At 33.6% G+C, this 11353-nt stretch overlaps 1 protein-coding gene across 1 annotated transcript; it reads right to left on the reverse strand.

Moving 5' to 3' along the window:
- Positions 1 to 950: 950 nt before the first annotated feature.
- Positions 951 to 3208, reverse strand: BNAC07G16530D. Its single transcript, XM_013830803.3, has 2 exons — positions 2951 to 3208; positions 951 to 2536 (listed from the first exon to the last, which is right to left on the reverse strand). The coding sequence occupies exons 1-2, from the start codon at positions 3031 to 3033 to the stop codon at positions 1096 to 1098; spliced, it is 1524 nt and encodes a 507-aa protein (XP_013686257.1). The 5' UTR covers positions 3034 to 3208; the 3' UTR covers positions 951 to 1095.
- Positions 3209 to 11353: the final 8145 nt, after the last annotated feature.

Here is an 11353-nt window from a genome sequence, read left to right on the forward strand (position 1 = left end):
CGTCCAGCTCCTCCCGCAGCTCCTCTATTACCTTTCTACTGTTCTCGTGGAACATTTTGCACCATTTGCAGATGGCTTTGCGACATAAGGCCAGCCTTGCTTGCATTCCCAGGTAATCACAGTTGTTCCAGACTTCCGTTACTAGGGCTTTGACATCTTTATTATCTTTTAAGCGTCGGTCGTAGTGGAATAAGTTGTGACCTTTCTTTTTTGTTGTGTCGAGATACGAGATGATGGGGCGGTGGTCAGATCCCTCAAACTTGAGATACTGACAGCGGCATGAGGGAAAGAGCTCGATCCATTCTGGATTGCTCAGAGCTCTGTCAAGCCGGCACCGTACGAGGTGTGTACCTCTTTTACCTCTCCAGGAGAAGACGTTTCCCGAATGTTTTAGATCAAAGAGGTCATTTTCAGATAGATAATACTACGAATATGTCTTTACTGTTTTCTATATATGTCGTTAACGTTCTCTGAGTTGTTATATTACCTAATTGCGTTAGATAATACTACGAATTAAAAAAAAAGGCCCCATAACAAGTTGAAACTCATGTTGCCTAATACGGAAGCAGCCAACGGTGCTCCAAAGTTGATTAAGTTTGAAGAGTCTAATTTTGATGATGTGCTTAGAGAAGTTGCATGGGCCAAAACTAAAGAAGAAAAGACATTATTGTACCAGTTTTACCTGAGCGAGAGTTATGAGATTTTTTTTTATGTCCCTTCCATTGTTAAACAATATGTCACAAAGGAAGAAGCTGAAGACCTTGTTGCCAAGCTCAATGCTGCTGGTGGACTCGCTGTTCTCGAGGAGGTGGAGGAAGAGGAGAAATGATTGAGAAATCATCTTTTTCAAATTATGTTTTTTTTAAGAAAAAATCGTTTTTCAATCTGTTCTTTAGTATATGATCTACCGTTGTAAGACTTTTCACTGTTTCTATCATTGGTTAATGAAGAGTCTCGAAGGCATTTTAGCTTCACTGCCACTACAAGCATAAACACAGCGATCAAACGAGAAACATGATACTCCATACAAAAAATGCTCCCTGATCATAAAGCCCACTGGGCTTTGCATTATTATATAATAATATCTTCTTTTTTTTATTTCTTTATTAGACCCATTGGTTTGGCAAGAGAGCAGCCTGGTAAAAGGTTGTGATGAGGACCCTTAACAAAAAGACTCACAAACTCGTCGTCTTCTTCACCAAAACATGAGCTGCTGCTGCTGCTTCTACCTTCTCTCACTTCCTTAAACCTATCCATCAAATGTAGCCCCGTCAAGTGATCTCCCCATATATCATAATACCTATACTCTTCTTCTTCGTCTTTCACTTCAATTCTTGACTTGGCTCCAGGAGCTCTCGCATTTGGAGCCAGAGAGCTTCCTTGTATGATCACCATTGACTTGGTACCTGAAACAGGAAACGTTGCTGAGTGTGATAGCACAGGTTTTGGAGTAGTAGCAGGCTTCATCGCTGCTTGAGTAACAACAACAGCTGGCGGTTCTGGTGACAATGGAGATCTTGGAGTTGAGTTTCCGCTCTGACTGCTTGAAACATCTGTTGTTAACTCGCTGACTGCTCCTTTCTTCTTCTTCTTCTTGTTACGCCTTCTCTTCTTGTCTTTCACAGTCTTTACAGTGAGTTCTGATGTTTCTTCTACTTGGCAAGAAGAAACAGAAGCAACTGGCTTTATACTGTTCTCGGAAACCACTTCATTGGACCCTTGCAACGTCTCTTTGCTTATGGATCTTAGCAGAGTATCCATTTCAAGGGAGATTGTGATTGTAGATGGCTTCTCAGCTTTTCTAACCGCAACATTGTTTCTCTCTTCGATGAAGTGATCGTTGAAGCAGAATATCAGAACAAGCAACGCAACGGCAATAAGAAGCGCGATCAAGAGTTTCTTGGCCCGCAGCCACCAAGAGACTGGCCTTTTGTAAAGACTAAGCATCAGAACAGGCGCTGTGGACTTCATAGGCACTGCAAAAACAGCAACTCCAGATGCACAAGAGAGTTCGGTCCGGTAGAAGAAGAGGAACTTGATTGAGTCCCCTGGTTCTATAGACAACCCTTCACACCGTTTCTGCTCCATCAAACCATTTCCCGAGACAGAGATACTCCACTCCCTTGTGTTCTCTTTGGACAAAGGTTTGGTACCTCCTCCTATGCGTGAGAATCCAGTAAAAGGCTGAAACTCTATGATGTGGACAGGCTTTAGAGACAGCCACACAACGCCAGATAGATTATTGTTACTCGTCAGAGCAGAGCTACTACTCCATGATTTGCCAGGACTAAAGAAGGTGACAACAGGATCAAACTGATGATACTCTGATCCTAAAGCCGGAAGCAAAGAGAAGAGGAGGTTTGAACTGGGGCAAACATTCTGAACCCCTACATTAAAGCTCTGAAACCTTTCAGCAAAGTTGGAACCAAGAGAGTCATAGTCAGCCAAGTTATGTAGTGTGTTAACTGAGGAGAGCAAGAGACATGAGAGAAGCAGAAGACAATGAAAGGCCTTTGATGAACCAAATGCTGCTCCTCTGCAAAAACACACACACACACACACAAGAGAGAAACATATGTAATCAGGGGGAGGGTTCACCAAACTACTTTACACCTTAGAAACATACCCAAAAAAAATGCAATCTTCAAAATAGTACCCAAAAAGAGAGAGTGTCATTTGAAGAAATCAGAAGCGTTCTAGAAACAGTAAAGCGACAAAGAAGAGATTGACTATTCCTATTGATAGCGAAACTAAAAACCCAGCAGTAGAGCGCATAAAAGAGTAGACTTTTCGATGAACCCACGACAATCAGAGCTCGTGAGAACAAAAAAAATCAAAACTTTGGTGAGCTTCGGTAAGAAACAACAGTGACCCATCATCGTAAAAAGGTTGGCGAGCAAGAAAAAAAAAAGAAAAAGAAAGAGGTGAGTTATATAGAAATGGATGGTACCGAAGATGGAAGAAGAAGGAGGAAAGGAGTAGGAGTGGAGGCGTAATCGCTAGGGCTTTTCGGTCCATGTCTGCCCGAAGCATCGAATCATCTACAGACAGAGACTTTTCGTCTGAAATTTCGGAGCTTTTTCAGTTTTTTTTTCTTCCTTTGTTTGTAAGAATTAATCAAAAAAAAAGGGAGCGATTTTGTTGGGTGGGGTGGGGTGGGGATGAGAGAGCAAACGCCACCTGAGGCGAAGGGAGGCTGAGGACCAATAGACTGGTAAAATTAAAGGAGAGCAACAAGATGACATACTCTTCCTACGAAATTACCTATTTGCCCTCTTCTACTGACCTAGCTGTTTAAAATCCCTCAAAGGCTGGTCCGTTCGTAAATAGTATGGTCTGTGTTTGTCATCACAAATTACTTTCTTTTACTTTAAAAAAAAAATTTAATTGGCATTTTCAGACATGTATTTTTGGGACCAAACCATTATTGTCATTTAATTTATAAATCTTTGTCCAGATTTCTTTACTGATTAAGCGATTTAGTAATATGTTTTTTTTAATTTATTAAATGTTATATTTATTAATCAAAAATAGTAAGCTAAGCTCTAAAGTAAAGTTTCTTTTGTGATCATTTTAAAAACTTCCGGCTCCTATTGTCGAACATATATTTCCATCCATCGTCGGAACAAATCTTCCAACTTGTGATTTCCAGTGTACTTCAGCGAAGAGATCCTATTACGGATTGCTTTATCAATCTGCCTAGTGAGCGCTTCTATAGTTATTCAAAGACCCAAATGTCTACGAAAGTTATGCTCCTTCCAAATGAAATAAATAGTTGTATGAAAACCATTCGCAAAAGGATAGAATCCATCTTGTTTCTATTACGCCGTAACATGTTTACACTAATAATATGTTTACAATAATAATTTTGGAGTTTTTTTAGTATGATTTCTGTAAATTTTGATAAAAAATACTTTTACAGAAAATTCATGGTCAAATTTTTTAAAAGCTATTTGTTTTAGTTCTAAAAAAATAGAGCATATAGATTATCCATTATAGAATATGGTTATTTTTATATTTATTCCCATATTTATAGTATGTTTATAGCTATTTTTAATAAACCTTTCTTTTTCTTTCTCAAGTTTCTGAATATTTGTTTGGATAGTAGTTTCATAGATTTTTATCATCGGATCTTATAACATTTTCTAGTTTGTAGAAATCAACTTTAGACATACATCGGAGTTATGATTATTATCTATGTATGCCAAATTTAAATCTAAAAATATCTTAGTTATTATGAATATTTGAAAATATCAACAACCTTTCTTGCATACGTCAGCTAGCTAACTTAGAAGATTTGTTTCTTTTGTATAAATTATAGACCTACTGAAAGCATAGTTTTAGTACCAAACAAAAATGTGCGAATGTGTCACTTGTATATTCAACAAACGGTCCTCAATAGACAATATGGATGCTTTCAAATATTGCCCAAGGTTAATATATATATATATATATATATATATATAAAGTTGGTTTTTCCCCTTTTTATGACATGTGGAAGGGGAATTTGTTGACATGTGTCTTCGTGTTTGTTTTATAATTTTAAATTTTTCTTCATTTAAATTATTGCAATTTACTCTATCAATTTTTAATTATGTACTACCTAATCTTTTTCATATTTATTGGTCCCTAAAATTCAAGAAATAAATAAAAGAATATAAATATATTTTAAATATTTAATTTATTCACAAATAAAAATAGCATAAACTTTCGCCATTTAATTATTTTTACTAATTTTTAATATTTCATTTACAAACTATATATTTATTTCACTATTAATATCATAAGATAATCAAACTAAGAATAAGAAACTAGAGCATCAACGCAAATAACCAAGAAAGCGGGCCAAAGAAAGAATAATAATCGAAAGGCCAAAGCCACTAAGAAGCAGGAAGATATATGCCTAAAGCACCAGAATCACAACCAGTAGCTAAAAGGTAAGAAATACCTCACAAACTAAACAAGAACATACAAGACGACCATGCAAGTGCAAAACCATAAAGCACTGGATAGAAGGGACCAAAGCTTCAAGAGACTAACTCCGCACACCTATACCAAGAGAAATATAGAAAAAACAGAAACAACTTGAGAAAGAGAGAATAAAAGACAACCACTGAAAAATCATGGACTAAACTTGAGACCAGAAATAACCTTCCAAGCCCACATAGCATACACGAACGAAAACATTATCCAAACCTGAAGTGGCAAACATGGTGAAAGGGAGAGCCACCATAGATGCGATGAAAGCTGCAAAGAGATGCGAGAATAGAGAGGGAAAGAGAGACGAAACGAAATCAGCAAACTATAGAACCGTCCTCGAGCTATAAAAAAAAGCATATAAATCAGAACACCAAAAATAGATCTTGAAAACCAAGACGAACAGAGACACTATTGACGGTAAGCCAACAACGATGAATACAACATCAAAGACGACTAAACTCTGGTCCAACCAAAGAAACACAGTTCCAAACATCAGCTGAAATCTAAGGAAAATGAGGACCTGTCAATATTGATTAGAACAGCCTACAATGTCGTGAGAATCAACCGAACAACTGAAAACTCATAAACCTGATCTACAACAAATACCATATAATCTCACAGGTGAATAAGGCAAGGAAGAACAAGAGAAAGAGGTGAATATTTTTCCGGTGATGGTGAGAAGTATCGCACACCAGAAAGGTAACGAAATACATAGACGGTGACAACTCAAAGTCAAAATACGGGGATAGGGCAAAAAACACAGTTATAATTAAAAAAATAAAAATAAAATACAATTTTGATACTGAAACCGTTAATCTTAGAATCAACAAATGCGTAGATACAAAGTTATTGAAATTAAATATTCTTTTACGTTAGAGGCTCACTTCACTACTAACAAGTACTATACACACAAAAAAAAATTATTCAAAAAAGCAAACACAAAATATATTAATATATCACCTACTACTATAAAACACACTAAAAATACTAAGTAATGCTCTTAAAAAATAAAAACGACAACAAAATTACATTATCAAAAAAATCATACTCTTAACAATAATAAAACAATATATGCATTCCTCCAATTCATTGACCACTCATCTTCTCAAACATAGTTCGTATATACTTTATCTTTTCATTAGACTATATATCAAACCAGTTTTCTTTTGACAACTGATTTAATCACTAAAGTGGTAGAATATTATCTTCAATTTTGTTTTGGCAATTCTCCTAAATAGACTATTTTCAAGTTTTGGTCACAAAAATAGACCACAAAGAGGAAAATAACCAAAATGTTTCATTTAATAGGTAAAATAACACTAATACCCTAGATATATAAAAAAACAAAAAAAATAAAAAAAATAAAAAATAATTTTTTTTTTATAGTTTTAGATTATATGTTTTCAAATTCGAACTTTTTTATAAAATTTTTTTTATGAAATTTTCTTTTTGTAATTCGAAAATACTTTTTGAAACTATTTTTTAAATTTTTATTTTCAAATTTTTAATATATATTTTTATTTTATAAAATTTTAAACCTCAATCCCAAATCTCCACCCCTTGACTCTAAACCCTAAGGTTTGGATTAGTTAACCCTAGATGTATAAATGTGTATTTACCTTTTTAATGAAATATTTTGGTCATTTTGATCCTTAGAATCTATATTTTGTGACAAAAACCTTTTTATTGCTATCGTATGGTATTTTTCATTTTGTTTTATTACTCCTTATTATATATTGTTTTATCGAGTAAATCTTAATTTTCTTATAATGTACTACTTCTGTTCCCGAAAGTAAGATTTTCTAGAGATTTCACGCTTATTAAGAATATAATAAATGTTTATAGTTTAATTTATTATTTATTTTTATACACTTTCCAATTACTCTCCACCAATTAAATCTAATCAATTTAAATATTTGTAATTAATATTTTTTAAAAGTATACCAAAGTACCTTAAAATATAGAAAATCTATCTTTATGAAACAAGAAAAGAATCTAAAAAAATTTACTTTCGGGAACGGAGGGAGTATGTTTTTTATATTTGATAAATTAAAAAAAAAAATTCAAAATCACCATGTAGGTTCATAACTAAAAATTAGATATGTGTCCATTCCCAGTTTGAGGAAGTTTGTTAATCCTGAAATACGTTTAAGTCCACCTTATACCTACCTCGAATAGATTGCATACATCATGTAGAGTGTTAAACTTCCTTGTATGTTTTCTATATCCAAGAATGCGTGTTGGCCATAGAACGAAACAAACAACGTATCTGCTGAATGCATATGCTGAGAATCCTCTAGCAAAAAATATATATGTTGAGAATAATTTTTGTTTAGTAACAATCAATACTCAAAGTGAGACATCTTGCATTGGAGTCTCGCATACCAAGCCGATTATTAGATTTTGAAAGCCCTATTTGAAATAAAATATTTACAGATTCTGAAATTTTTTACAAATTTTGTTGATGATTTTTTAAAAACATAGTTTTATAGTATACTATTTATTTATATCTAAATCGTAATACCATAAAACGTATACTATTTATTTATATCTAAATCGTAATACCATAAAACGTATCAATACTTTTTATCATTTTCATAACTAAAGTTTTTGTTTATTTTTACAATAGCTATGTTTATGTTGCTATACCAAAAAATACACACACACACACACACACACACACACACACACATATATTTATATATTTTAAATTGGACCCCTATATAATGGTTCACTAAAATGTTTAACAAAATTTTCACAAGCCCGGTTCTGCTCCCATATAATGATGGATTTAGAATTTTTTTTTTTTTTTTTTGATCCGAAGCAGAAATGAAACAATAAACACAAGTATACTATATCTATAGGGGCATTACTAAAACTGGAAAAGAATTACATTAAATTTTAAACTGCCCCTCCTTTATTCCATGTAGCATCGCCACTGCCACTGCCACTCGCGTATACTGATATACTGACATAACAAATTAAAAAAGCTACAAACTAACTAGAGACCTTAAGTCCTTAACCATCAGTTTGTAGACATAAACAATGTATACTACGCATATATAAAATTATGTTGTCAGCCGATTATGTAGTAGAACTTTACAACAAACATATTTTAAGACCTTTACCATGTTTGGTGAATAACTTTTTTGTTTTTTTTCAACCAGGTTCCGTGGTAAAACGAGTAATATTAAGAAAACAATTTCAGAAAGAAAGGCATAAACACTTTGCTTGAGGCGTGGCATGGAAATCGTTGGACTTTTGGGGGTAAAATCGTAATGAAACAGGTGCAAGGCGAGTGTTTCGGACTTTTCTGTGCGTACGACAAACCGGTACGGTCCGGTACAGTTGCGAAACGGTTGCCTCATTAACAGAGTTAATAACGGGGAATCTCGATGCTTAACGGCGTTTATCGTCGTCTAAGAGATTCCTCTCGACGTGTTGCCCACTTGCTATGATTCGCGTTTCTGGGCCCACGAAAAGCTCACATCTTTCTAAAGATGCATGATGATCGAACGGCTGAAGATCAAGTGGACCATGAAGACGTTTTAAAATTAACGAAGGCCATTGACGTATATATATGATGTGCATCTGACCAACAAAAATAAAATAAAATGTATTGACGTATTAATAATCACACATCAATAATTTATAACTTGTGGAAATAATTTGTAGCCAAAGATTCTCATTATTAATTAACTGCTTACACCAACCGAGCCATTAAATCATGTATAAGACAGCGACCAATATTCTAGGCCCCACAGACCTATAAGTCTTGTCAGTCAGAATCCAGCCCACAATATATACAAACAATTTAAGTTTCGTTTATGTAAGTATTACACAAACAATATTAATACTAACTAGGGATATGAAATAGTTATCATTTTAAGAATTAAATCCCTAGTTTTTTTTTAAGTATGTGAGTTAAATTTATGAAGTTGTAAAGAGCTGAAAAATTGAAATATAATGATGAAACCTGCACACTGAATAGTGAAAGTCTCGAGACTTGAATCCTTGAAGATGTATCATAGCAAGTGAAAACGAGAAAGTTTAGGATGTAGATACTAGACTAATGGGTTTTACTAAAATCTCACATTGACCAAACTTAACGGGCTTCACGATTTAGGTTGTAACGGGCCTTCACGTCTAATAACGGGCTAACAAAGTGTATTAGTATTATTATCCGGGTTATAAGATAGCAAAACTTTGTCAACATTTTCCGAGGAACAACCTAACAACTATGGAAAGAAATCAATTCGTAGGATAAATTGGGATAGAACGTAAATTATAAAATAGAAACTATCTCGTGTTTTTAAACTTAACAAATATCAAATTTGTATATGTACAGCTTCATTTTTACGGTACAGAATCTTGTATTAGTGTTTAGGGCAAAACCGGTCATGAATAGAAGACAATGAAGCATATGATATTTTATTTAGGGGTATAAATTCTATAGCCTACTTTATTAATTTAAGAAAATATAGATTAGTTTTCTAAGTTAATTACAAAGTCAAGCCAATTTGATTTAAAATCCCTTAAAGATTGAGCTAAATTTTCAAGTTTCAGCAATAAAGTGGAAATATCCGTCGAAACCATTTACTATAATTCATCAGTTACTAGTTAGTTTAATTGTATGTGTAACTTTTGCCCTATTTGTAAACAAAAAATTGTCATTGCAAGTAATTAAGAATCAACGTAGAAGCATATCAAACATGAAAGGCATTGTCGCCTGCTTGATATACTTCGCAGTTTCTTCTGCATATATTGTTAAGGCGATTGGAATAGTAAACTCCAAAAACATAGTCTTATAAGATCGTTACAAAATAACAAAGTACTGATTATTATTAATAAGATGGAATCAGCTTTAATCATCGTGTGTAGTATTATTATATACAGATATCAACCAACTTGTACTTTTATATCACTCAGTCATAACACCAAAGAGCCCACCAACCTCATGATTCACTCTTTTCTTTTAGATCTTATATATTTACTTTGGTTTTATAGTCCACGGAATGTTTTCTGTCTGTATCAAATCTTGTTTTAATTAAGTTTGGGTTATTTATTTAAGCTTTCTGTCTTTTATAACCGGTTGATATTGAACCAAAACCTAGATTAGTTTATCACGGCATGTGGAAGAAACTGAACACTTTTACTATCTAGGACATTTATACTAATATTTAGTAGCCAACTATAACTGAGATCGTAGTAAGAAAATCCAAACCTTATTTTCCAAAACTATTTAAACAAATTTATATATCTCCCGCGTTAAGTTGAAAAAGAAATACCCTCTCAAAAATGATTTCTTATTTTAGCAAACATCATGATTACGTAAAATTCAGATGGAGACTGATATGAATAACCATTTGATTATATGTACGAGATGACGACATTAACTAATAATTAAAGAAACAAATATTTTGAAAAGAGAAGAGAAGAAGAGAAACAATTTCTTTTTGATATAAAAGAGAAACAAATTATGCTTGTTGACACAATGCAAGTGTGTAAATCCTTCAATTCATTAGGTTTTAATGGAATGGCCAATGCCGGGGCTGTTTCCAGGAGCTGTTGGCCTGAACTGATCAACACCGTGTTCTTCGTTGCTAATGCTACTTTTTTTCACTGAGCCGACGGCGGTTGTGCTCAAGCCACTGGAGTTGTCGTGTACACTAAAAGTAGCTTTTCTGTTTTTGATTGGCTTTCTATGAGTTCCCAAGTGTCTTGCCTCCGTCGGTAGGATCCCATGACATACGATTATGTTAATAATAAGAAGAACTATGCAAAAATTCAAGAACACAGCTTTCGCCATTGCTGATGATGGATTTATGTTAATAATGAATGCAAAGAAGTACACAAGAACGATAAGCCTCTCCGTTTCTTTAGGTTTTAAAGGATGATTTCAAGTGTCTTTAAGCTTGTACAAAAAAACATATAAATAGTAGTTAAGAGATGTCTGGAGAGTCTTGAATCTTAAAATGTTTAAGGAAGCTTGGGTGTGAGGGTGTCTATATATAGGCACCCAAATTAATATGTTAACCACATTCAGACGTATGGGGCTACTTAACACATATTATATTATTTTTTCTCCGGAAATATATTTAAACTAAATTATAATGTCCATATTAACAAATTAATGTAAACAATATAATAATATCTCATGTGACTTGAGAAGGAATCTAGCTCTCAACGCCTCAGATGAGCTAAAAGGTCCACCACTGCCACCACTTCACAGTGTGCTTAATTAGTTGTCTATATTCCCCTTTGCCTCCTTACCCTTATTTTATTTTAGACTAAAACCAATAATGTTAAGAAAATTGATACTTTAAGAAAAATAATATTTAATTAATTAGTTCAATCAATTATAAAAAAATTG

This window comes from Brassica napus, chromosome C7 (genome assembly GCF_020379485.1).
Source record: "Brassica napus cultivar Da-Ae chromosome C7, Da-Ae, whole genome shotgun sequence".
Classification (NCBI taxonomy): domain Eukaryota; kingdom Viridiplantae; phylum Streptophyta; class Magnoliopsida; order Brassicales; family Brassicaceae; genus Brassica; species Brassica napus.

Bases quoted from the DNA above. Each gene is read 5' to 3' on its own strand.
- BNAC07G16530D (XM_013830803.3), bottom strand. From the start codon at position 3,033: ATGCTTCGGGCAGACATGGACCGAAAAGCCCTAGCGATTACGCCTCCA. The intron at 2,537-2,950 runs GTACCATCCATT...GTGTTTTTGCAG, and splicing joins TCCTTCTTCTTCCATCTTCG to AGGAGCAGCATTTGGTTCAT.